Below are 23440 nucleotides of genomic sequence, written 5' to 3' on the forward strand. Positions count from 1 at the left end.
ACTAATGCGCAAAGATGAGAAATGGAGAGCTAGCATTTAGTAGGTACACTGTTTCTGTTTGGTGATGAAACTGTCATAGAAATGGGTGTAATGATTACACAGGCTTGTGAAGACACTTCACACCACTGATGTAAATTTCAACTAAAATCTAAACTTCATATTAGATATATTTACCACAGCAAAAATTTACAGCATATGGAAGGATTTTTTGGTACTATTCCCACGTCTTTCTTATAAGTTTAAAATGACATCACAAAAATAAAAGTTGCAAGAAAGTTCTCCAGTGTCTGATGGCATTTCTAGGATAGGTAGAAATGTCTCCTTTGAGGGAGCAGTGGTTCTCTGGAAGTAATCCCAAATTGCCCAGCAAAGGATTGTCTATATCAAATTGCCTGTAAAAGGTCCCACTCCTACCCCAGGGTGGTCTTGGCCTCCTGCTCGTCTGGAGCTCTTTTTTGACCTTGTCCTCTTGAACAGCTAGGAGTTCTGTGGCGTCTGACACCTGGCACACAGGGACCGAGGCTAGAATGCGTTAGATGAGTCTGACGACGGTTACGCCAAGCATATAGACTGAATCCTTCAATGTTATGTGGACAGAAAAGGAGTTTATTGCTCTGTTCACAGGTAGGACAAGAGGCCTAAGTCATTAGTTGGGGCTGCTGGGTAAGATTCATCTACAATCAGAATGTGTAAATAACATGCATAGAGAAAAGATAAGATGAAGAAAGTACCCTGTCCAGGTTATATTGACCATATGTTGATTTCCTATTATGTTATATGTTGGAATTTACATAGGATATACAGCTGTGTATTCTCCTATTTACATATGATAGCAGAAATTTGGCTACCCTAGGGTAACGTCTTATCTATCTTATCATATTTATTTGGCCAGCTCAATTCCAGGAATATAAAAACAGTTGGTTTGTTGAGTTTAATGAACAAAGCATGCAGAAGCCATCTGTCCTTTTTTTTTTTTCCTCTTACACCTGGCGCCTGTGCCATTTACACTCTAGTTATACAATACTACCTGGATGGGTGAATGTGGCTCATTATGAATAAATCTGGAGCTTATTATTTATGTTAGATGATGTGTTGATTCCTTTGAGGCTCTATCCTTATTGTTTTAGAGGGGAGAGTATAAGAAATGAAACAACAATTGACGGATGTTTTACTTTTATATGTCATAGCTTCCCCAATCCTCGGTCAGCTTTTAGCAAGAAAAGAAGCTAACGTCAATAGTTCAGAGTCACTAAACCTGTCATCTCTGTCATGGAGGCTCAACTCCCATAAAACTATTCCTTAGGCAATGGTTGAGGTTAGGCACTACACATTCGTCTGTTTTCTTTTGATTTGAGGAATAAATAAAACCTTCTTTGGGGGCCAAGTATGACCACAATACACACTTCCTATAATTCACTAAACCTTCTAAATGAAAGATATTAATAAGACAAAATCTTGCTATGTAGTCTAAGGCAGCTCCACTCTTGATTCTCCTGTCTCAGGCTCCAAAGTGTTAGCATTGCAGGTATGTTGAATCATGCTCAGCTTTCTCACCTAAAATAACCATAGAAATCTTTTTGAGAGAAAAATTTCCTAATTTCCCCGTGTGTGTGTGTGTGTGTGTGTGTGTGTGTGTGTGTGTGTGTGTGCGCGCACGTGTGTTATGCACACATCTGTGTGCTCCTGTGGGCATATAGATCTATATGAGTACATGTAGAAATGAAGAATCAATCTTCAGGAGTCGTCCATACTCATTTTGGGAGAAGATTTCTCACATGGACTTGGGGCTCACTGATTCAATTAGGCTGGTTTGCTAAGGGAGCTCAGGAGCTCCACCTGTCTCCTCTAATGTTAAGACTACAAGCACATGAGGCCTCATCTACTGTATGTATGAGTTCTGGGATCTGACTTCAGTGCCTTATATGTATGTATCGTCAAGTACATTACTAGCTGTGCTTTCTGTCATTCAGGTTCATTGTTAGTTGTAGGAATCTCTCTCTCTCTCTCTCTCTCTCTCTCTCTCTCTCTCTCTCTCTCTCTCTCTCTCCACACACACACACACACACACACACACACACACACATATATAATTATGGTTGTGTCTTTTTGTAGGCTAGGTGGAAATTGTACATGACACCTGCTCTTTCTGTAGATTTTCAATATACAATATAGAATTAATAATAGTCCCCCTTTAGTGTATGTAGTCATTGTATTAATAATGCTCCCCTTTTATGTATGACGTCTCCAGGCTTAGCAGTCTATGTGGTATAATTCTGTACACCTTGTTCACCACTTTTCCTTTCCCCGACTCTCCCTGATAACCACTACGCTTACACTCTCTGTTTCTATATATTTTATTTTTAAAAAGATTCCATGTATGAGATCATTTAGTATTTTTATATGTAAGTGTTTTATTTAACAAGAGGCCTACAGGATGGTGAGATGGCTTAGCGAGTATGGCCGCTTGCCTCCAACCTGACAGTCTGAGCTCACTTCCTTGGACCTACCTGGTGGAAGGAGAGAACAAACTCAGCCAAATTGTCCTTTGGCTTCCACGTTACATGCTGTTACACTCAGGTACACACACACACACACACACACACACACACACACACACACACACACACACTACAATTTTTTAAAAATCCTACAAATGAGTTCATATTACTGTGAAAGGGTGTAGTTTTAATTTAGGTCAGGCAACGTACATCATAGTATCTTCCTTTCTCAGCCAACAGACCGTTTCCATATACTGACTATTGTGAATGGTGATGTAGGACATGCGAATGCAGGTACATCTTTGAGATGTTGATTTCACTTTCCTTGGGCATATAAGCCGGAAGAGACACTTGGGCCATATGGTAGTTCTAATTTTAGTTTTATGAGGAGCTTCTAATATTATTGGGTCCCTGTCCCATTTGCTTTCTTTTGGCTTATTGTTCATGTTGCAATAGCCAAAATGTCATTGATAAGGTTGATATGAAAGTGTTTTCTTGTATTTTTCTTTTTTAATTCTAGGACTTTTATTTTTTTTAATTTTTTAATTAATTTATTCTTGTTACATCTCAATGGTTATCCCATCCCTTATATCCTCCCTCCCATTTTCCCCTCACTCCCCTCCCCTATGGCTGTGCCTGAGGGGGACTTCCTCCCCCTTTATATGCTCATAAGGTATCAAGTCTCTTCTTGGTAGCCTGCTATCCTTCCTCTGAGTGCCACCAGGTCTCCCCATCCAGGGGATATGGTCAAATATATTACCAGTCTTTACACTGAAATCTTTAATCAGTGTTGAGCTGATTTTTGTGTATGGTAAACGATTATGTCCAATTTCACTCTTTTACATATTCATACCGAGTTATCAGCATTATTCATGATAAGATTTTTAAGGCCTTTTTTCCATCATGGATATGATTTTCAGAACATTTCAACTATATCTCCACGCTGCTAATTGTCTCTGTTCAGGTTTGTGATTTTAGTTTGAAATCACATTTGAAGGAAATGCTGTTGATTGGAGAAATCTACCTTGAGGGAGGAAAACACAGATCATTTCTGAGCTGGTGGTAGAACTTTTTTCTTTATTTTAAAAAAGAACATTTTAATTTTAACTTCTAATATTTTTATAACATTTAAATGATGTAAGCTTATAGTTAATGAATGTAATATTTACACCAAGTCTGTAGCAGTTTTTTTTTTATGTCTATTTTACAAACAAGAAAGCTGAGGCTCACAGGAGTTTGTGAGACCCTAAAGGTCACACCGTTAGGAAGAGACTAGTAGAGGCTGTTCGCTTTGAAGCATCTTTTCCCTCTAGCAAACGGGCCTCACACCACTTCCCAATCTCTCAATAAAAAGCAATGGCATTCCCTCTTCCAGCAGCTAAATGCTTTTTTTCCTCTGATCTGAAGGGTCTCTGATGTTCAAAGCCATTCCCACCATTTTCCGCTTCCACTTTCCATTCAGACTAATTCTTCCTCCATAAGCACCAATAGCGTTTATCGCTCCTCCTTCTATTTTAACCCACGACTGCTCAGAATTGGTCTGTGTCAACTCCTTCAAGTGAATCCAGAGTGAGAGGAGCCTCAGCAGCTACAGGCATCCTGGCCAAGGGTTCATTTACCATCTATCTTCACTAGGCTGTTCCAGCTCACAGAAGCCAGGTTTAAAAATAAATATATAGCAACGGGAACAGTCCCTGAGATTCAGCATCTGTTACTGGGCTCTGGCCTGTCGTTTCACGTCCATTTATGTGGAGACAGAATAGCATGTCAGACCAGAGATTGGGCAGTACGTCTTCGTGGAATCTTAGATATGTAGGAGCTAAATTTGCAGATCTTGGGACAACGTGGGAACACGAAAGACTGACTGATGCCTAGGTTAAAAAAGAAGAAACAACACTGAAATTGTCCATGGTTAAACTTTGTGCTTGAAATGGAAGCAAAGGCAATACTTACTGATGCTTGATTTTGTTAATAGCTGAGCCTGTGAAAACCCTCTAGATAATTACTGTCTGCGCAGGGCTATCTGTCAGTAGAGATCTGAACTACCTGCCCATGGTTCAGGCCCTTTGGGTATTATCATGGTTCAATGACTGGTGACATTATCCACTGTATTCTTTTTATTCTCAGTCATATACCTATTTCATATTATATCCATGTAAAATCATTGATTAAACTGTGGATCAAAAGAGCACTCATACTGAACTGTGATAAGTTAATGAGGAAATAAAAATGACACCTTGGAAAATTGACACGATTATCATTCAAAGTAAATATAACAATTATGAAAAGTTTAAATTTACAAAAGATAAAATTACTAAATTATACATTAGATAATAAGTACTTACCATGACACATTTGACTGAATTGACTTGTTATCAAATGACGGTTTCTTCTTGGCTTTATGTTCTTGGTGGGAAAAACCCAGCCTGTTGATACATTAGGTTTATGCAAAGACTTGTCCAGCAGTGCTTTCCAGAGCGTGATTGGGGTAAATTGATCCAAAGGAACAGATAGCACACTGGGTTCTGTGTAGTGGACTTTTAAGAAGTTGCTGTGGATATTTATGAGGCAAATGGCATATTCATGTGGCAAGGGGAGCCCCTCTTCTCTCCCAAATCATGATGACTCTGACCTTTCTTTTAGGATTTTTATTCTCAAGATCTTTATAAAAAGATGTGGAGGGAGGAATGGGAGGATACAAGGGATGGGATAACCATTGAGATGTAATATGAATAAATTAATAAAAAAATGAAAAAAAAAAGACATTTACCAAAGTGTAAAAAAAAAAGATGTGGAAGATGAGGAAAGATGCTTTGAATCTACAATGAAAATTGTAGTATAAAGAAGCCAGGGCTTTTAGAGGATGCAGCTTGTTCACTGGTTTGCGTGGGTGGCATCTAGGAAAGATTCCTAATGCTTTAGCTGCTGATTCAGCAGGACGACCCTAAACATAGTTCCAAAGGTGATTAACCAGGAGGGTAGAATTCGGCAGGGAGGGCTACTGAGGATCAAGAGATGGCAGCAGGGGGAGAAGGGACTACTTCAGATATAGACTCTCGCCCAACACGTTGATCACTTCCCCCTGGTGGGCGGGCAGTCCAGACAAAACTTGATAGGCTCAGGTCAGATGTTAGGGGAGGAGGGCTCCCCTTTCTGAGGACAAGGGGAGAGAGGGAGAGTGGATGACCAAGGGAGGGTGTGATCAGGAGGCGACGAGGGTAGGGGCTACAATTGGGATGTAAAGTGAACGAATTAAACATAAAAAAATTTAAGAGAGAGAGAGACGGCTACCTTGACACAGCTGCAGTCTTCTTGACTCCTCCTAGCTTCCTGTTTAGTCAAGAACTCCAGCTCCCGAGATGCTGCGGCCAGCTTCCATGGCTGCCTTACATGTAGTCCCGTGCCTACACTACCATTCTCCTGCTTTCTTTTTTATGGGAGGGAACATTTACGGATAAGTCAGAAATCTGTTTCAGTTCTCGTGCCTTCCTTTCTCTTCTTCAAGAGAGCCATTAAAATGGATATGGGTCAATATTTCCTTTGCACTTGCATACCTTTGTACATATTTCTGTATAAATACATGCTACTACTTTAAGTTATACAAATATCTTATTTTTAAGACTTATTCACATATACGATGAGAATTATTCAAACCTTATAAGTTCCATATAGCACCTAGGGAGGTCTCTAGCACTTAATTAAATCTTTGGAAACTATAATAAACAGTTAGAAACCGAATTATAAACTAGTTTTTTAAAAGTTGTACTTTTAATCTCTAATACCAGCAAAAAAAAATACCCAAATAATCAAAACTGTTTTTGTTCCTTTGTGATATACCAAAAAGATACATTTGGTCTTCACTTTTTAAATACACACATGCCATCTCCAAGTTAAATGTGAAATGCAAAATATTATTTTAAATCTATCTATAAATTATATCCTTTCTTTCATAACTAATTTAAAGTCCATTGGATACTATGAAACATTTATTTAATATGAATAACTCAGATTTATCTTTTAAAATATATTTTATGAACTGTTATTAAAGAATGATAAAACAAGCGTGTGATTTAACCTTTAATTACAACATATTGAGATAGAGTAACACAATAACTTATTTATTTTGTACTGTGCTCAAACATGCTGTAAAATTACTTCTAAAATTGGATGCTCTTTTAATTTGTTGGCATGGATGCAGTTTTAGAATTAAGAGAGACAGAGAAACCGAGATTGATTTAGGCTAATCTGAAACCAACACAAACAAGACGAGGATCACACGTGCTGAAATTCAAGCCACTCTATTTCTGACTCGTGTGCTCTGCTCTGTACCAACCAGCTCACTAAGCACCACTAAGCATTCCACTAAGCACCAAAGAATTAGAGTTAAAAATCACCAACCCCACAGACTTGTGGATAAATAAATATGTATTGTTTTTTTTTTTAAAGTGAGTTTCAAGGCGGCTCATTGCACTCATAATTAAGTGAAAGCAGACCACCATAATCATAGTGGCTTTTGTTAGCACAAGGCTGCAACACACACAATTTCCTTTAGTTCTTATCATTCACTGGGAAATTCAACAAGCATTCAGCTCAGAGATAATTTTAGAGTTCTTATTATAAGTTCAATCATAGTGATAGGATGAAGAGATTGAACAAGGGGGGGGCGGCGGGGAAACCATAACCTGACCCATATATTCCTGCCTTTAAAGTCTTAAACTATGTGATAAGCAACGAAGAAGCAAGCAAATAATCCAACTTTCAGTGGTTTTTATTGTAAACAAGTAAACAAATATTTCAGTGAAATAGAGATAGTCAAGTCTAAATCATAGGTTTTAGTCATGTCATAGTTGGACCGTGCCCTGAATTTAAGTATCATTTCATTTTTAAGAAAGGCTTTCATGTCTTGAGGAAGGCTCAGACTATCCAACTTCACAGAAACCTCACTTGAGCCCATAATTTATTGGCAGTGACTTGATTCAAGACACACACAAGATGCCATTTTAACTCTCAACCTCAAGTTCCCTTTATAGGGAACTCAGCGACTCCTCCTGCAACTCCGTGTTAACTTCACCATCATCTGAATCAGTGAGGGCCCCTTCTGTAGCTATTCTCCAGACCTTAAAGAAAGGATGGACAAGAATTTTTATAGATGTTCTACAAGTATGTTTATATTATAGTGCAAACAACAGGACTATAATTAGTGTGACCACCAGTCAGCTTGCAATTAGCATAATGAAATACCTGATCTGATCAACTTAAAGAGAGGAAAGGTTTTTGTCTGGTTTCAGTCAGTGGTCATCAGCAGGACACATTGCTTTGGAACTCCTGGATTTCCTATTCCCTTAATCAACATGTGTCTTTTTGTGCCAATACCATGCCATTTTTGTTAGCATAGCTCTCTCTATTTTGAGACTGAAGATAGTGACACCTCCAGCAGTTCTTTTATTATACAGAAGCATTTTAGCTACCCTGGGTGTTTTTTTTATTTTCCTATGAAGCTGAAAATTGCCCTTTCAAGGCTTGTGAAAAGTTGTCTTGGAATTTTGATGGGATTGCATTGAGTCTGTAAATTGCTTTTGATAGGATAGACACTTCTACACTATTAATCCTATCAATCCCTGAGCATGGAAGATCTTTCCATCTCCTGATATCTCAATCTCATTCTTCAGTGCCTTAAAGTCTTTATCATACAAGTCTTTCACTTGCTTGATTAGAGCTTACCCAAGATATTTTATATTATTTCAGGCTAATAACATGCTGTTTTTAAGACTACATAATGGCTCAGTTAATATTAACCTTTTATGACTTTGTCTTCTTTTGTGAAAACAAAGGTGTAGTCCCCATGAGTACAATATAAGAGACAACAGCAGAGGCAGCTCCACAGAGACAAGTGCTGCTCTCCCACTACTGGAGGAGTCTGAGATGAGCAGCACAATGAAGAAGCTTATTGTGGGCACCCTGCTTCTCTCTGTTCTTTCAGGAGGTGTATCACAGTCAGGTAGGTGCCGAGCACAGCTGGAAAAGTCTCCACACCTAGAAAAGATTGGGTCCAACACTCTATACTGTAGCTGCTTTCAGGAGTATGTGAGTAAAAGGAATGTGGATGTCACTTACTATTCTATGATACCTTCTAAGCTTGGCAGCTCGAAACAGTGAATGTTTACTATCCTGTGCCTTTTTTTTTTTTTACAACAGAGAGCAGAATTCTGCAGCTATGATTCCCCAGCACAGGTCTCTATGGGATTGCAGCCTTTCAACCAAGGTTGCGCTGTTTTCTGACGGTTCCCCTGCAGAAGGTTTGCTCCCATACCTGTATGGCTAATCAATTTTAGCTCCTTTCAGGACTCTGGCCATGGTGCCTGAGTTCCTTCTTGCCTACTGACTATAGGCCCTTCTTAATTTTCTGTCATTGAGGCCCTTTATACAAAATAGCCTATAACATGTGGCTGGAAGAAATGTCCAGTTCAGAGGCCACAGCCTTTCCTTAATCAAATCTTAGACATCCCCCAAATGTGTCTCATGTGAATCAACCCATACCCAAAGGGAAAAGAATTAGTTTAGGTCATATTTTAAAAACTACCACAGATACTGATGACTAAAGGTATATACTTTATTGTGCTAATTATAAGGATATATCTGGTTTCAAGAAAGAAGAATGGGATTTGCTTCTTTGATGAGAGCAGAGTAACTTCTTATCTGAAAGAACACAAGGGAGTGTGTGTGTGTGTGTGTGTGTGTGTGTGTGTGTGTGTGCGCGCGCACGCGCGTGTGTAAAGGGGATGTTAATAACTCATTCTTTTAAAATACTTAGTTAAGGTAATGTAGGAAGAAACAGGAAATCTTGGAAGTAATTTGGACTCTTTGTACCAGGAACCCATCTCTTCCTAATACTTGGAAAATTGAATGACCTTTGTCAAGTGGCAAGACTCTGAGCCTCATTTCTTCACAATCATGATGGTGAACACTCCCCCAGTAAATGACAGTGAGATCAATTAAGGAAGAATGAATTTTGTATTAAAACTAACTTTTTTTTTAACCAAAGAAGACACTTTACTGTTTTGACAGCTTTATATTTTTTTTCCTGTTGCTGCCAGTAAGAAAACTTGACACTCATTTCTCTATGTTGCAGTGTTACTGTCAGCAGTGAGCTATAAGTTATTTCAGGCTAACCATGAGATTTTGCTTCAAGTTTGTATACTGACATGGTTACAAACAGGGAGATAATTGATCACAGGGAAAAAATACATGGTTTACACTCCAATCTTCTAGGTGCTGTTATATTGACAGAAATTCTCTCTCTCTCTCTCTCTCTCTCTCTCTCTCTCTCTCTCTCTCTCTCTCTCATACTGTAGGCAGCCCTTTTTTTCTGAAAGTGTTTTATTGTGATTCTCCAGGGGGCCAGGGTATAGGCATTCCTTAAAGAACTCCTTATAGGTTAGGAAATAGAATTCATGCTGTTTTCCCATTTCCTGCTATGAAGCAAAACTAACTCAATTCAAGACCTTATATTATTTCTAGGCAATGTCTCCTCTGATTCAGTTAGTCATTATTCTCAAGTTTATTTTCCAAACTACAGCATTTGTTAAATTCACTCCTCTGACCCAGGAAAGAATCATTCTATAATGATTACATTTTCATCTTTTCACATGGCTTTTAAGACCAAATAAATCCATAGTAAATAATCCCTTGATCCTGTTGCTGCCATGGAAAACTGGTTCCTTATTGAACATAGCAACTGCAGTAGAGAGTGAAGATGAAGGTGTATGCTATGATGGTCTGGACCAAGTAATTTACATGATTCTGTTGGTCCATCACAACAAGGTCCAGGATGTATGTAACCCCAGCTGCAGGGCTCTAGGAGAAATATTATGATCGGGTCAGTGGTGGGAGAATGTGCAGTATCTCACGCTTTATTCTTTGCAATGACTCAGTTACATTTCATTTTCTGCCGCTGCTTCTTCTTTATCTAGATGCTGTCTCAAGGAAGATGGATGTAGGGTTGATATAGGGAATCTTTAATTTTTGTAACAGATCAACTGAACCCACTTGTTCACTGTTTTGTTTGAGACAGGGTCTCGGGGGGCTCAGGTTGTCCTTATGTCACCACATAAGTAGATGGCTTCCGCCTCTCCTATGCTGAGGCTGCAAGCATGGACCACCTCTTCCAGCCCCGCCTTTAACACTGCATAACTATGTAGCGTTGCTGAGCTCACACCTTGGCAGGATTTCCGTGTGCTCCAACGGGATCTACATGTTCTGGCATGAAGCAGCTCTAGGGCTACAAAAACAACAAATTAAACATCAGACTTGATAGGATGTTTGTCTTACTGGTTTTTTTTCTCCACAGACATGAAGGGGAAGGCATTTATTTTCCCCCAAGAATCATCCACTGCCTATGTATCCCTGATCCCGCAGGTGAGGAAGCCACTGCAGAACTTCACCTTGTGTCTGAAGGCCTTCACTGACCTCACCCGTCCTTACAGCCTCTTCTCCTACAACACAAGGACCAAGGACAATGAGATTCTTCTCTTTGTGGAAAAAGTGGGGGAATACATGTTCTATGTTGGGAATACGGTAGCCATTTTCAAAGCACCCCCAAATCCTAATGCTCCAATCCATGTCTGTATGAGCTGGGAATCTGCCTCTGGGATTGCAGAATTCTGGCTGGATGGAAAGCCTTTGGGGAGAAAAGGCTTGAAGAGGGGGTACACTGTGGGAGGTGATGCAAAGATTATCCTAGGACAAGAGCAGGATTCCTTTGGGGGACATTTTGATGTAAAACAATCATTTTTGGGGGAGATATGGGAGGTGTCCTTGTGGGACCATGTGGTCCCTCTGGAAGAGGCACATGACAGTTGTTATAGTGGCAACCTTATAAATTGGCAAAGTCTTATTTATGAAGACAATGGCTATGTGGTGACTAAGCCCAAACTGTGGGCTTAAACTTCTTTCTTGTCAGTCATCATCTGTGTTTAGTGATAATTACATACTCTATGAAATTAAATCTGCTTTTGTTTTTACTACAATGGGAATGGGAACTGCGTTAAAAGCAAAGAAGTGTGAGTCTTTGCTATATATTAGTTACTTTTGCAAAAGTTGCAGTGGCTTGTATCATCATTGTCTACAACATCAACCATAGGAGCTAAGGGGATACACTCCACTCAGAAATGAGCACCCATCTTGTAGAAACTTGTGTGACGGGAGGAGGCCTTATGGTTCTGTGTACTCAAACTCGGGAACCCATGAACACAGTGTGACCTCAGGGAGAAGGAGGCCTTCGGGAACAGACTATCTGAAGGAGTCAGACTTTCCTAAAAAGTTTCAAAAAAGGATTTCTCAAGGAACTAGGTTGAACAAATGATCTTTTTCCTACTCAGGAAAGAATCAAAGATGTTTGCAAAGGTTTGCTTAGAGACCTCCCCCCCAAAAAATATACAGATCAACTGTGTTGGAGGCCCCTTTAAGAAACCACTATTCTAGAACAAGCATGAATGCCCGATCTTGGTCCTCCTACAGTTAAACTAGAGAATCACGAGAGAAAGACCAATTCCACAATTTCTGAGACAAATTTGAAGCACACTTTAATTAAATACTGACCAAAATGATGGACTCTGGCCATGTCTATTCTGGGATTCCCAGAAAATGATGACAAGACACACTTTGCAGAGGGTTATAAAAGCAAACCCATAAGGCCACAGCATTTCTCACCGGGTTCAATCAGAAGCAAGCATATGCTGACGTATTTTCTGCCCATGTACCTCCTGCCTATCTGTGAGGAAGCGCAGACTATGTAGTTGAGTCAAACAAACCTATTTAGGGGAGCAAAAACAAATGGCTTGTTCTCTCCCAGAAATAACAGGCTCCAGCATTTCACAAAGTATCTGTCCTTGGGCAAGAGACTTACAGGATAGAGGCACTTTTGTTTCATGGATCTCTTAGGCACGGTAATTAAAACTTTTAAAGCATAACTTTGGCTCTCACACTATCACTAGAGACACAGAGGCCCTGGGCTTAGGTTGAAGTGTGCTTTCAATGCACTTTCAGTGGGATTCTTGAAAAGGAAAGACAGCTCAACATTGCATGGATCACAAAATATTTATCACATTCAGTCTCTTCAGCACACTAAATAAATCCAACTCTTTTAAAAAATTTAAATTTATTATAATTTATTCGAATTCCATCCTGATTGTTATCCCCTCTCTTGTATTTTCCTATTCCCATGTTCCCTCCCTCTTCTGCCCTATTCCCCTCCCATGGGCCTCTGACAGAAGGGCCCTCTTCCCTTCCTCACATATGAAAGTAAGCTTTACCTTTGGAGAGCAATAGCAAAGGGGTTAGACCCGCAGATTCGTCTATGGATAAGTGTTTAAAGTTATCAATTTTCCTAATGCTGAGACCCTTTAATACTGAACTCCTTATGTTGTGGTGACCTCCAACCATAAAAATAGTTTCCTTGCTACTTCATAACTGTGTTTTTGCTGCTGTTACAAATCATAATGTAAATGACTGATATGCAGGAGATCTGGTGTTTATGGTCATCTTTCAACCCAGAATTCAGGTAGGCACCCATACATTCCACTTTTCTGATGCCAATGAGCTGATACTAATGAGCTTCACCCTTGCTTATGATTCCTCCTCCCCACTTCCAATTTATGATCTGCGTCTGGTCATTACTCGGTTGGCCACCTGGGCTATATAAAAGATATGGCAGAATAACAATAAAAGCAAGAATGTGGGAGTGTAGCTGATTGGTAGGACATTTGCTTAGCATGTGAAAGAAACAAGAGTCAGCCTCTCGCACCATAGGAAGATTTTAAAGTTCTGATTAAAAGAAAATAAATACAAAATAAAAACAAGACACAACCTTTAGTACGTCTGAGTCACTCTTTAATGTAACCTTACCATCAAATTTTGCAACTTCCTCTGAATACAGAAGAAATTACAGGAAAAATTGTGTTTTGGAGCTTTCAAAAATACCCAGACCTTTTACTTGTATATTTTGGTTTCTGTTCTCGTGTTTTTGTGGGGTATGCATGTGTGTTTCTTGTTTTTTGTTCGTTTGTTTGTTTTAATTTTGTGCGTTTGTTTAGGCAGAGAAGGGTTGGAGTCGAGTGGACAAGGAGATGGTGATGATCTTGAAGGAACTGTGAGACCGAGAAAGTGTGATGAGATTATATATTATGAAAAAACAATTTTCAATAGAAAATAAAAGAAAAGCCAGACTGTGACAGCCTACATAGTACTTCTCCTTTACTCATGGGGACTATATTATGATGTTATGAATACCTGAAACTGGGGTATATAAGCTCTGAACCTTGTATACACTTTTTCTTCTACTTATACGTGGCTTTGATACCACTTGATTTATAAATTAAGCACACCGAGGAATTAGCACAATAGCTAGTGATGTGGAAATGGCTCGGTAGACAAAGCACTTGCCGGGCAAGGTTGAGGCGTGGAGGTGCAATTCCGAGGACGCATGTAAAGGGGAGGAAGGGATGGCAACCCATCTGCAGCTCCATCTTCAGGTGATGGACAAAGAGAATCCCCACTACCAAGCTGGCTAAAGAGACTAGCTCGATCTTTGAGCTCTGAGCTTGACTGAGAGACCCCACCTTAGAGAATAAGGTAGAAGAATGGTCAAGGAAGACTCCTAATATCAGCATTAGAATGTCACATGCATGTACACACATGTACGAAGACCCCCCACATATATCTACATGCATTCAAACATGGATAAACACACATGTGTGCACACACATACATACGCACATGAGCAGACGAAAATACTCTGATACAACAGAACATTTATAATTATATGCTTAAATAAAAAGTTATGTGACTGTTGTCTGCACCTTATTCTCAAGACACTGATATTATACAGTATCAGTGGATAGCATATACAACATCTACTGGATGAAGGGATGACTCATATTGCAAGTAGAATGGGTCAGAGCTGTACTAAACTTCATCATGTTACTTACAATGGTAAATAATTTAAAAACTGAAGAATTGCTTGCCTTAGAAACATTCTATTTATACTTTCAGGCCAGAATTGGCCATGATTAATTGAAACTACAGAGAGATAAAGGGAATTCACTACACGCCAAAGCATCGAATATCCTAGACAAGAGATTTTTTCCCAATAGCACGGTAAATGGCATCCTTGACTTCTTTGTTCCTCAAGGTATATACCACAGGGTTAAGCAGAGGAGTAAACACAGTATAAGTCACTGAGATCAGCTGGTCCTGGTCCCTGGTGTTCTCTGACTTGGGCTTGAGGTAGGCAATGGAGGCACAGCCATAGTGGATGATGACCACGGTGATATGAGAGGCACAGGTGGCAAAGGCCTTCTTCCGTCCTTCAGCTGAGGCAATCTTAAGGATGGTGGAGATGATGAGGATGTAGGAGATAAAAACCAAGGCCATGGGCACCACAATAACCAGGGAGCTGACGATAAAGTTAACTACGTCATGTATCGTGGTATCAGCACAGGACAGTTTCATAACTGGGCGGATGTCGCAGAAATAGTGGGCCACCTCTCTGTCACAAAAGGGTGCCCTGAACACAGATGCAATCTGAAGTATGGCCACAAGCAGCCCAATGCTGCAGGACCCCCATACGAGCTGGGCACACACCCGCTTGTTCATGATGACCGTGTACCTCAAGGGGTTGCAGATAGCTACATAGCGGTCATACCCCATCGCCGTGAGCAGAAAGCAGTTGTTGATGGCCAAAGTGATAAAGAAGAACATCTGGGTGGCACAGCCGGTTAAAGAAATGGATTGACTTGAACCCACAAGGCTGGAGAGCATCCTTGGTACGATGACTAATGTGTACACTGTCTCTGAAGTGGAAAGCATACTAAGAAAGAAGTACATGGGCGTGTGAAGGTGACGATCAATACTGATAATTATCACAATAATGACATTGCCAGTCAGAGTTAGCAGGTACAAGGCCAGAAATACCACGAAGAGAGTAAGCCTGTATTCATGAAAGCTGGAGAAACTCTGGAAAACAAACTCACTCACCACTGTGTGGTTTTTTCTCATCATCTTCCAGGTGGAAATGACATATGAGCCAATCAGTCAGAACACATTAGTGCCAATGCTTTGAGCAGGCGACTTGCCGGAAGAACCGACAACGGCTCTGCATCTGGGTTAGCAGGGAGAGCTGTCCATCTAGTAGCCAAAGGTAGACATGATCAGGAAATGATATAATGTGTAAACATTTATGTGTGAAATAATAGGGAACAGATTTCCTGGTGAGGCAGACGTTACATATTTGAGGGAAGTGGGCAAGAGAAACAGACAAGGCGTTGTTAAATCTGGAAGGGGTTTTATCTAAGAGCACAGTTTCAGAACTTGTCACCTAAAATCTGTTTGAAATGGAATTGTTGTAGTCTCCTTCAAGGCTTGCATTTCTGTGTTCCTTAGAAAAGAATGCTGGCTGCCCCAACACCTCACACATGCTCTCTCTCCCTCTCTCTCTCCTCTCTCTCTCTCTCTCTCTCTCTCTCTCTCTCTCTCTCTCTCTCTCTCTGTGATGGGTGCCCTCCTCCTCTCTCTACCCTTTCCCACAATAAGCCCCCTTTATACCAAATCTCTCATAGGTCATCTTACGCATTATTATAACACTTGTGTTCTCCATGCATTTGTCTACTTTATAAACCCATCTTCACAGATCGCTCAGCATTTGCAAGCCTGACTGTCCCTCATCACATTTTTAAAAGAAAGAATACTCCCCTCTTTCCTCAATATTGACAGGTGCCTCCCTTTCCTCAGGAAGTTTTCTCAGTACTAGTTGTAACCTGTCAATCAAGCTTCTTGTTGCCCAGCAACTTATTTCCCTGGACTGTGTCCATCTCTGTGCCCTTCCCAGCTTGTGGTTACATGTAAGTTTCAGAGGTAGTTCGTCTCAATAACAGTAAACTATCTTTTCTAATTTCTTCATGATTATATGTTCTATGGCTATGGAGAAAACCAATATTTTAACATTTATTCTCTTAAAAAGGAGTAATGTAGCATCAGAAGTCACTCCTGTTCAAAAATAACTGAGTAACAGTAACAGTAAGCAGTCCCTTGTTGCATTTTAAGTGTTTTCCATATGTTATTCAGCATTATAGCGTCCTATATATTAGTTTATTTCTCCCATATTGCCGCAAGAAAATTATGACACTAAAGTCTATGTGATTTGCTAAGTTAATGTAATTTTCTGCTTCTACAACTAGGTGATTTGTCCTGTATCTCAACTAGCAAAGGAGCATCCTGGTCACACAATATGTGAGAGATAAGATGGCTCCTTCTTTTCATTGGAAAAAATAAAGTACTTTCTTTTTCTCTAGGAATGGAATTACACTGTGAAGAAAGGGAAAATCCAGAAAAATAATTTTGAAAACTAGAAAAATTTCAGAACCTAAAAAGCTGAGGAAATAGCTAGATTGATGATAACCTATACAAACTCTCTTTGGATTGATAGCTCCACTTCCAATTATGTATTCTAAGGAAACTCTCAGATATGTTAACAGGGTGTAGGTACAAAGAACTTGTAATTATTTTTATCTATAATATCTAAGGCCAGAAACAACGTATATTAATAACTACATGATAATTAACTTAATTATGACATATGCATCTGGTGGGAACCATGTAGTCAGATCATAGCTAAGGAATGCTCACACAGAAAATTTGATGACTAGAAAGATCACAGACTGCAATTTATAAAACAAAAGAGAATCAAAATAAGGAATGAAATCATATACATTCAGACAACACTAAACTGACTCAGCAGGTTGTGTTTTTATATTTATGCATGGATATGTAATACTAATGAAAAATGAGACCATGCATTTGAAAGGGAGTAGGTAGGGAAGGGCATGGAAGGGATTTGAAGAGGAAAGGGAAATAAAGGAAGTCATGTAATTATACTTTAATTTAAAAGTTAAAATATTTTTTAAAGGAATAGAAAAGAAAGAAAAAATTCAATAACTTTATTTAATGAAGACAATTCACTAAACTATCTTTTTTGATTAATGTTTAGAAAGTCCAAAATTAACATTTTAATGATGTCTATATAATCCAGACTTTTACACTTAACTATTTCTTTACAAGTCTAAACAAAAAATTGGTAAATATTTCTCCCCAGTCAAAAATATCATTGCATGGCAGAGGAGACCAAGGAACAAAGGTGAGAACAGTGAGTGAACTTGCCTTGGAGAGGAAAAGGCTGGAGGCACAATGTCTGAGTGACTTAGAATCTTTGAGTGGAAAGCCAGAGGGAGTTGTCTTCTGTTGTTGAAGTCTGTAATTAGTAAAATAGAATTGTTCTGACCTGATAGGTTAGATTGAAGCAGTGAGTTGCTCATTATAGATGCAGAAGTTAAAGGAACACCAAAAAAAAAAAAATGAGTATGATATTTAAGAAATAGAATTAATGAAAAATTGACAATTGACTAAGTATCTTTGTTCTCTCACTACAATGGGATGCAAGGAGCTGAGTGAGGAAGAATTTGGAGTTTCCTGCCTGAAAACGTGGAAAAGCAGTGCCAAATAGTTTGAAAATAACACGATATGAAAAAAGCCGAATATGTATTTGTTTTTCTTGTAGATGACGGGGTAGGATGGGCTAGCCCGGAACTATTCTTGTATAACCAAGACTTGTGATATGTTTTTTAGACAAGGTAAAAGCAAGGTTTATGTAGCTGGGGATTCTAAGTGTGGCAGGCTCTAGAAAGGCCGGGTGGAGCATATGAATTCCTGTACTTCCTTAATCTTTTTTCATCAGGAAAACGATGGCTTCTCATGATGGAACAAACAGATGAATGAACACCAGGGCAGCTGGATAATCACATCCAATGCAACATCCCAGCTTCCTTCTGTGGAATCCCAAGCATCAAAAAAGCAACATTTTATTTTAATATCTCTTCTGTTTTTTTTTGAGGGGGGGAAATCACCCCAGCTCCTAAAAAAAATTTAAAGAAACTCTTCTAGAGAAATTACTTCCTTCCTAGACCCCAAAACCAATTCTGAGCAAGCAGCTAATCCTACTCATTTCATTCCCCAAGGCTTCCCTATTGGAAGTCAGAATAATAATATTTAAAAAAATCCATGTATTTCAGTCTATCAAATATGACCGAGTCATTGGACCCTAGAGTTAAGAGATCATTTCCAGCACAGCTTTCTTCATAAGTAGTCCCCCAAATTCTGCTTCAGTGCCCCCGATGATTAGAAATGAATTGCATGATCAGTTAGTAGCCCCCTTAAGAAAAGAAAATACTATGTGTGTTTAGAAAAAAAACTCTAGACCTTTAAATTACAAGTGTTCAGAATGGTGGGGAATGTGAGAACAGAAGAGTTAGCGTATCTTCCACAAATTCTGGTCTATAAGCAAACAAGCTTATTCTTCTTTTTCCTCTTACTTATTTCTGCCTGGGATTTTATTTTTGTGTAACTTCACACAGTTCCGCACCATTTCAGGTTTACATAATGGAAGTTGACTGTACAGAGCAATTGCCATCTACCTTCTTCCATTGGAGTTTATGTCCTGAATGCTTCCTGTCACAGTCCTACTGTCCATCTCATTCCTTTTATTTTCAGAGGTGTGTAATATTCCACTACCAGCATCAAGCCCATTTTTTTTGTCCTTAATAGTTGGAAAACATCACTTTCTACTGTCTCATTATCTATTTCCTTGCTAATTACCATCTCCCACATCATTCCACTGTGTATGCCTTCTAACATGAGAGTACTTCACATACTGGTGACCACTTACATGTCACAGCTAGACTTCGTGTCCTTCGATCCATTACCACAGCAAAGGGCAGGATAAAAAAGTAAAATTAATGTACATGCGAGTCTACATAAGCCACCAAATACTGACAACTGGAGAGGAAAACATGGTAAACTTTGGAAAGACACTCTTGGTATTCCATTCGCATTTACTCACTGTTTCTGACCTTGGCAATGGGGATGAAAGGAGGCACATTCTGAAGGTAACTCTTAACTAAGTACCTGAAAAGGCTGAGTCTAAAAACAGACACAACTGGACAAAACCCACATCCAGGAGGCATGTACAGTGGAAGCTAAGACTAATAAAATGAAGAAAATGCAACTCTCTGGTATCAAAAGATAAAAAAAATTAAATTATTGTTGTCTCCCACTGCAGTTGGGAGAGTTGGCTTCTTTGGCCTTGAAATGTATGAGAAAAAAAAGAGACAAATATGGTCTCTTAAGTTGTAAATTTCAGGAGCTTTGAATGTTTATTTTCCCTAGAAACTAGGCAATCTCTTGGCCTCATCTCCTGGGGATCTTTCCTTTGGAGAATTCCTTAGAGGTCCTAAGAGAGGAAAAGGATGGAACCCGACTGCTGGTCTCAAGGGCTTCATTAGAAAGTTCTGTGGCTGGTGGAGAAGATGCTTTCATTTGTTTACTGATTCGAGAATTGTTCAAGTCTCAGAAACTGATTCTGCATTGAGTTTTAGAAAAATTAACCAATTAATACTGATAAAGAAGACCCTACATTTTATTTTTCTGTACTAGAAAGCAGATTATCTCTTAAATTTTATCCAAATAAATAAGATCACTTGCACCAGCAGATTACTGGAGGCCAAGGCTTGTCTTCAGCCTACAGTTGATTGCCTCAAGTCTCTCTGATAAATGCATCGTCTTTACATTTACAGAAAAGTGTCACCCACACTGGGAAAAGCCAGACATCTTCCTGTATTTCCTTCAGCTTACTGTGTGTTTCCTGGAAATAAAATGAAATGACGAGTGATTGGTGATCCTCCCTACCAAGATGATCTCTGCCCACATGGGGAGCCTGTGAGGAATCAGCTCAGCTCTACCCAAATGCAGGAAATTGCCACACCAGGCTTGCATACAGGCTAAGGACATGTCAAATACACACGATTCCCTCCTTAGTGATTAAAACACTGCTCATTCATCACAGAGACCCATAAACGAAAACAGAAGATTGCAGACACCGTTGGTAACCCCCAACTTAGAAATCAACATTACGGAGCCAGGCAAGGTGACACACACAAAAGAAACAGGGCTATCAAAGAGTTCAATGTCATTCTTTTCTACTTAGGGAGCTTCAAGGCCAGCCTGGCTACATGATGTATTGTCTTAACAGAGTAAGAGAGAGAAAAGTGGAGAGAGGGGGGATGGGGGAGGGAGGGAGAGAATCATTAGTAGTTTAAAAACGTTTCCTATGTATTCATATGGCTGTATCTATTAAAAGCATTTATACAGCCAAGTGGGATGCTGAATCATTCATGTTCCTGCTACTATTTGAATATATCCTTCAATGTTCATAGGTTAAAATTTTAATCCCTAAATGTATATGTAAGTGGCATTTATTGGTGAGGGTTTTGTGAGGCAACTGTGTTAGACTAAGTTACAGTGATGAGACCACATCGCTTTATATGTATTACATTTATTTATTTTTATTTATGTGTATGGGTATTTCGCCTGTATATGTGTTTGTGCATGTTTGTGTCTAGCACCCCTCTGAAACCTGTGTAGAAGCTGTAGCTCTTGCATGCTGCATGAATGTGAAACCAGCATCAAATACATGGTGCCAAGCCTATACAGTCGCTATGCACTCTTGGATCATGGCTGCAGGAATTTCTGAGTGCCTTAGTAGTCAAACTTAGGAAACACTTCTCAAGGCACATGTTGGAACTGTCTTCTCAAAGCAAAATATAGAAAACCTTCAAATGAGCTAAAACTTTTGTGCCCTTAACCCTGTAATGGGTTGAGTAAGGCCAATTCCTGAGCTGTGCTCATGCTGTTTTCTCTAGTAGCCTAGCACAGAGAATTTACTTATTAAAAAATTCTTATCCTTTCAGCAGCCACCCTTCCCTTGATTCCAATTATGCATTTCTTTTTTTTCTTTTTTTAAATTTTTTATTAATTTATTCTTGTTACATCTCAATGGTTATCCCATCCCTTGTATCCTCCCATTCTTCCCTCCCTCCCATTTTCCCTTTATTCCCCTCCCCTATGACTGTTCTCTGACAACTCTTTAGATTCCCAAAGGTTTTGAGTGTTTAGTTTTGTCTGATTTTTGCTCCTGATTTTCACTATAAATCTGGGGCGGGGGTGGGGGGTAAAGATCAGCCATAAATATCTATGTCATAGCCATGCTGAAAGCTATGTGAAAGCCATGCTGTCCTCAGATTTTTATCTATCAAATTAATCTATCAGTTTTAAGTTCAGTCTTATTGAAAGAGTCAGCACACAGACAACATATAGACATACGATTTACAGAACATAACATGAATGGGCTCGTGCTCAGTTCTCTGCAAAGCATTCATTTCCACGTGAGACCCAGGAGCATAGCCCTTACTATGTGTGTCCATGTGCCTGCCAGGCCACAGCACTGGGCAGACTTATAATAAAATTTCTGCTTTGTTTACCAGACCTGGCACACTAACTAGTCAGTCTATATTTTAATCTAGGAGATGTAATTAAGGGGCATATGCAGCATGTAATAATAATAATTGAAGAATAAAAGGCCATGAATTCAAGATGGAGATAGGAGCGTATGGAAGGCGCTGGAGGGCGGAAGGTGAAGAGAACACTGACATAACTACTTTATTTTAAAACTTATAAAGGAGGCACAGACACATAGTGCTGGTTTTTTCAATTCTAAGCAAAGCTTTCTTCGAACTTTTTTGAGATTTCATACAATATGTTTTGATAATAGTCTTTCCCATTTCCCAGATCCTTTCTTACTCCCCATCCATGCCCCAAATCTTAAGATCACCTTATAAAGCATAAATGCAAACCATGGTTGTGTAAATTTGAAAAGTTGTATTCAAATTGCCTCAAAAATGTAAATGATCAGTGTTTCAGATGGCATCAACCTGATCTTTCATTTAAACTGATTTCATCAACCTAATAATTTAATCTTTTGATAACTAACTTTAACTTATCGGTTTTATGATAAGGCATAAAACAATATGTCTTCAGTTATGTCGTTCATTTATCTCTATTCAATGAAAATGTTATTTTGTATAGAAATTTCTTGCATCAGTTAGTTGGGATGTAAGTTAGGAATAAGAACAGACACCAGAATCCTCATGTACATTTAACTATACAACTGCGGTTCCCTTCCATCCAGTGAAGGAAGTAAAAACCATTCACCTCTGATTTGTTAATGATACATACCTACAAATAGTCATAATTGGGCCAACTTGTACAATATCATTAGCATGGATTGAGATAGCAGCATTGTATCTGCAAATTGCAGCAAATATGTGTGATTTTCTAAGCAGGAGGGAGGAAGGGAGGGAGGGAGGGAGGGTATCTAAGTAAGGCTTATTGTCATAAGAGAAAAAATGATGCAGAATTAAAGACTCTATCTGTTCTGTCCTTTCATCAGTGCCACAGCATTTGCATCCAAGTAAACCACCATGAATGATCCATGTAGAACCGAATTGCTTGTGATATTTAGACATAGGTGTTTTGTTCATAAATAAATCATAAAAGGCTGGACTAAGGAGATTTCTTCAGCCATATGACTGGAATAGTGAGTATCTACAGATTGGGACTTGGCAGGACAAGGAACTCCATCTTCCTTTTCATTTATTCAGTTATTATGCTGTATTTCCAGTTAATTAAATTTATAGTCACATATTGCATGGTTAGAAAAGTGGAAAGGGGATTATAAAGTCATTTTACATATTCTGAAAAAGACTGACAGGCCATCAGTCATAAAGGAAAATAGTCTATGATGCTAATTACCATTGAAATTAAGTATAGAATACGTCCCCAGGGCTGGTTTTCCTAAGCATGGATGCACAGACAAGATTGGTTGCTTCAAACAATGACGAAGAATTGGAGATCAAGACTGCCCTTAGCCCTCTCTAGTGCTCTTTAACATGCATACAAATTTTAGAAATATTTACCTGTAGGAGGAAGTTATTTATGAGGTT

The 23440-nt window shown here is 39.1% G+C and overlaps 2 protein-coding genes across 2 annotated transcripts; one reads left to right on the forward strand and one right to left on the reverse strand.

The window, feature by feature from the left end:
- Nucleotides 1-8432: 8432 nt before the first annotated feature.
- On the forward strand, nucleotides 8433-11441 carry LOC311597231 (mucosal pentraxin-like; the record flags this gene model as incomplete). The annotated part of the gene is made up of 2 exons (XM_084781440.1): nucleotides 8433-8496; nucleotides 10846-11441. 2 exons carry the CDS (start codon nucleotides 8433-8435, stop codon nucleotides 11439-11441), a joined length of 660 nt encoding a protein of 219 aa, XP_084637566.1.
- Nucleotides 11442-14621: 3180 nt separating this feature from the next.
- LOC311597242 (olfactory receptor 10J1-like) lies at nucleotides 14622-15554 on the reverse strand (the record flags this gene model as incomplete). Its single annotated transcript, XM_084781447.1, has 1 exon — nucleotides 14622-15554. The coding sequence occupies one exon, from the start codon at nucleotides 15552-15554 to the stop codon at nucleotides 14622-14624; it is 933 nt and encodes a 310-aa protein (XP_084637573.1).
- Nucleotides 15555-23440: the final 7886 nt, after the last annotated feature.

The sequence above is a fragment of the Acomys minous genome (assembly GCF_964271855.1).
Source record: "Acomys minous genome assembly, chromosome: 1".
Taxonomy (NCBI): Eukaryota; Metazoa; Chordata; class Mammalia; order Rodentia; family Muridae; genus Acomys; species Acomys minous.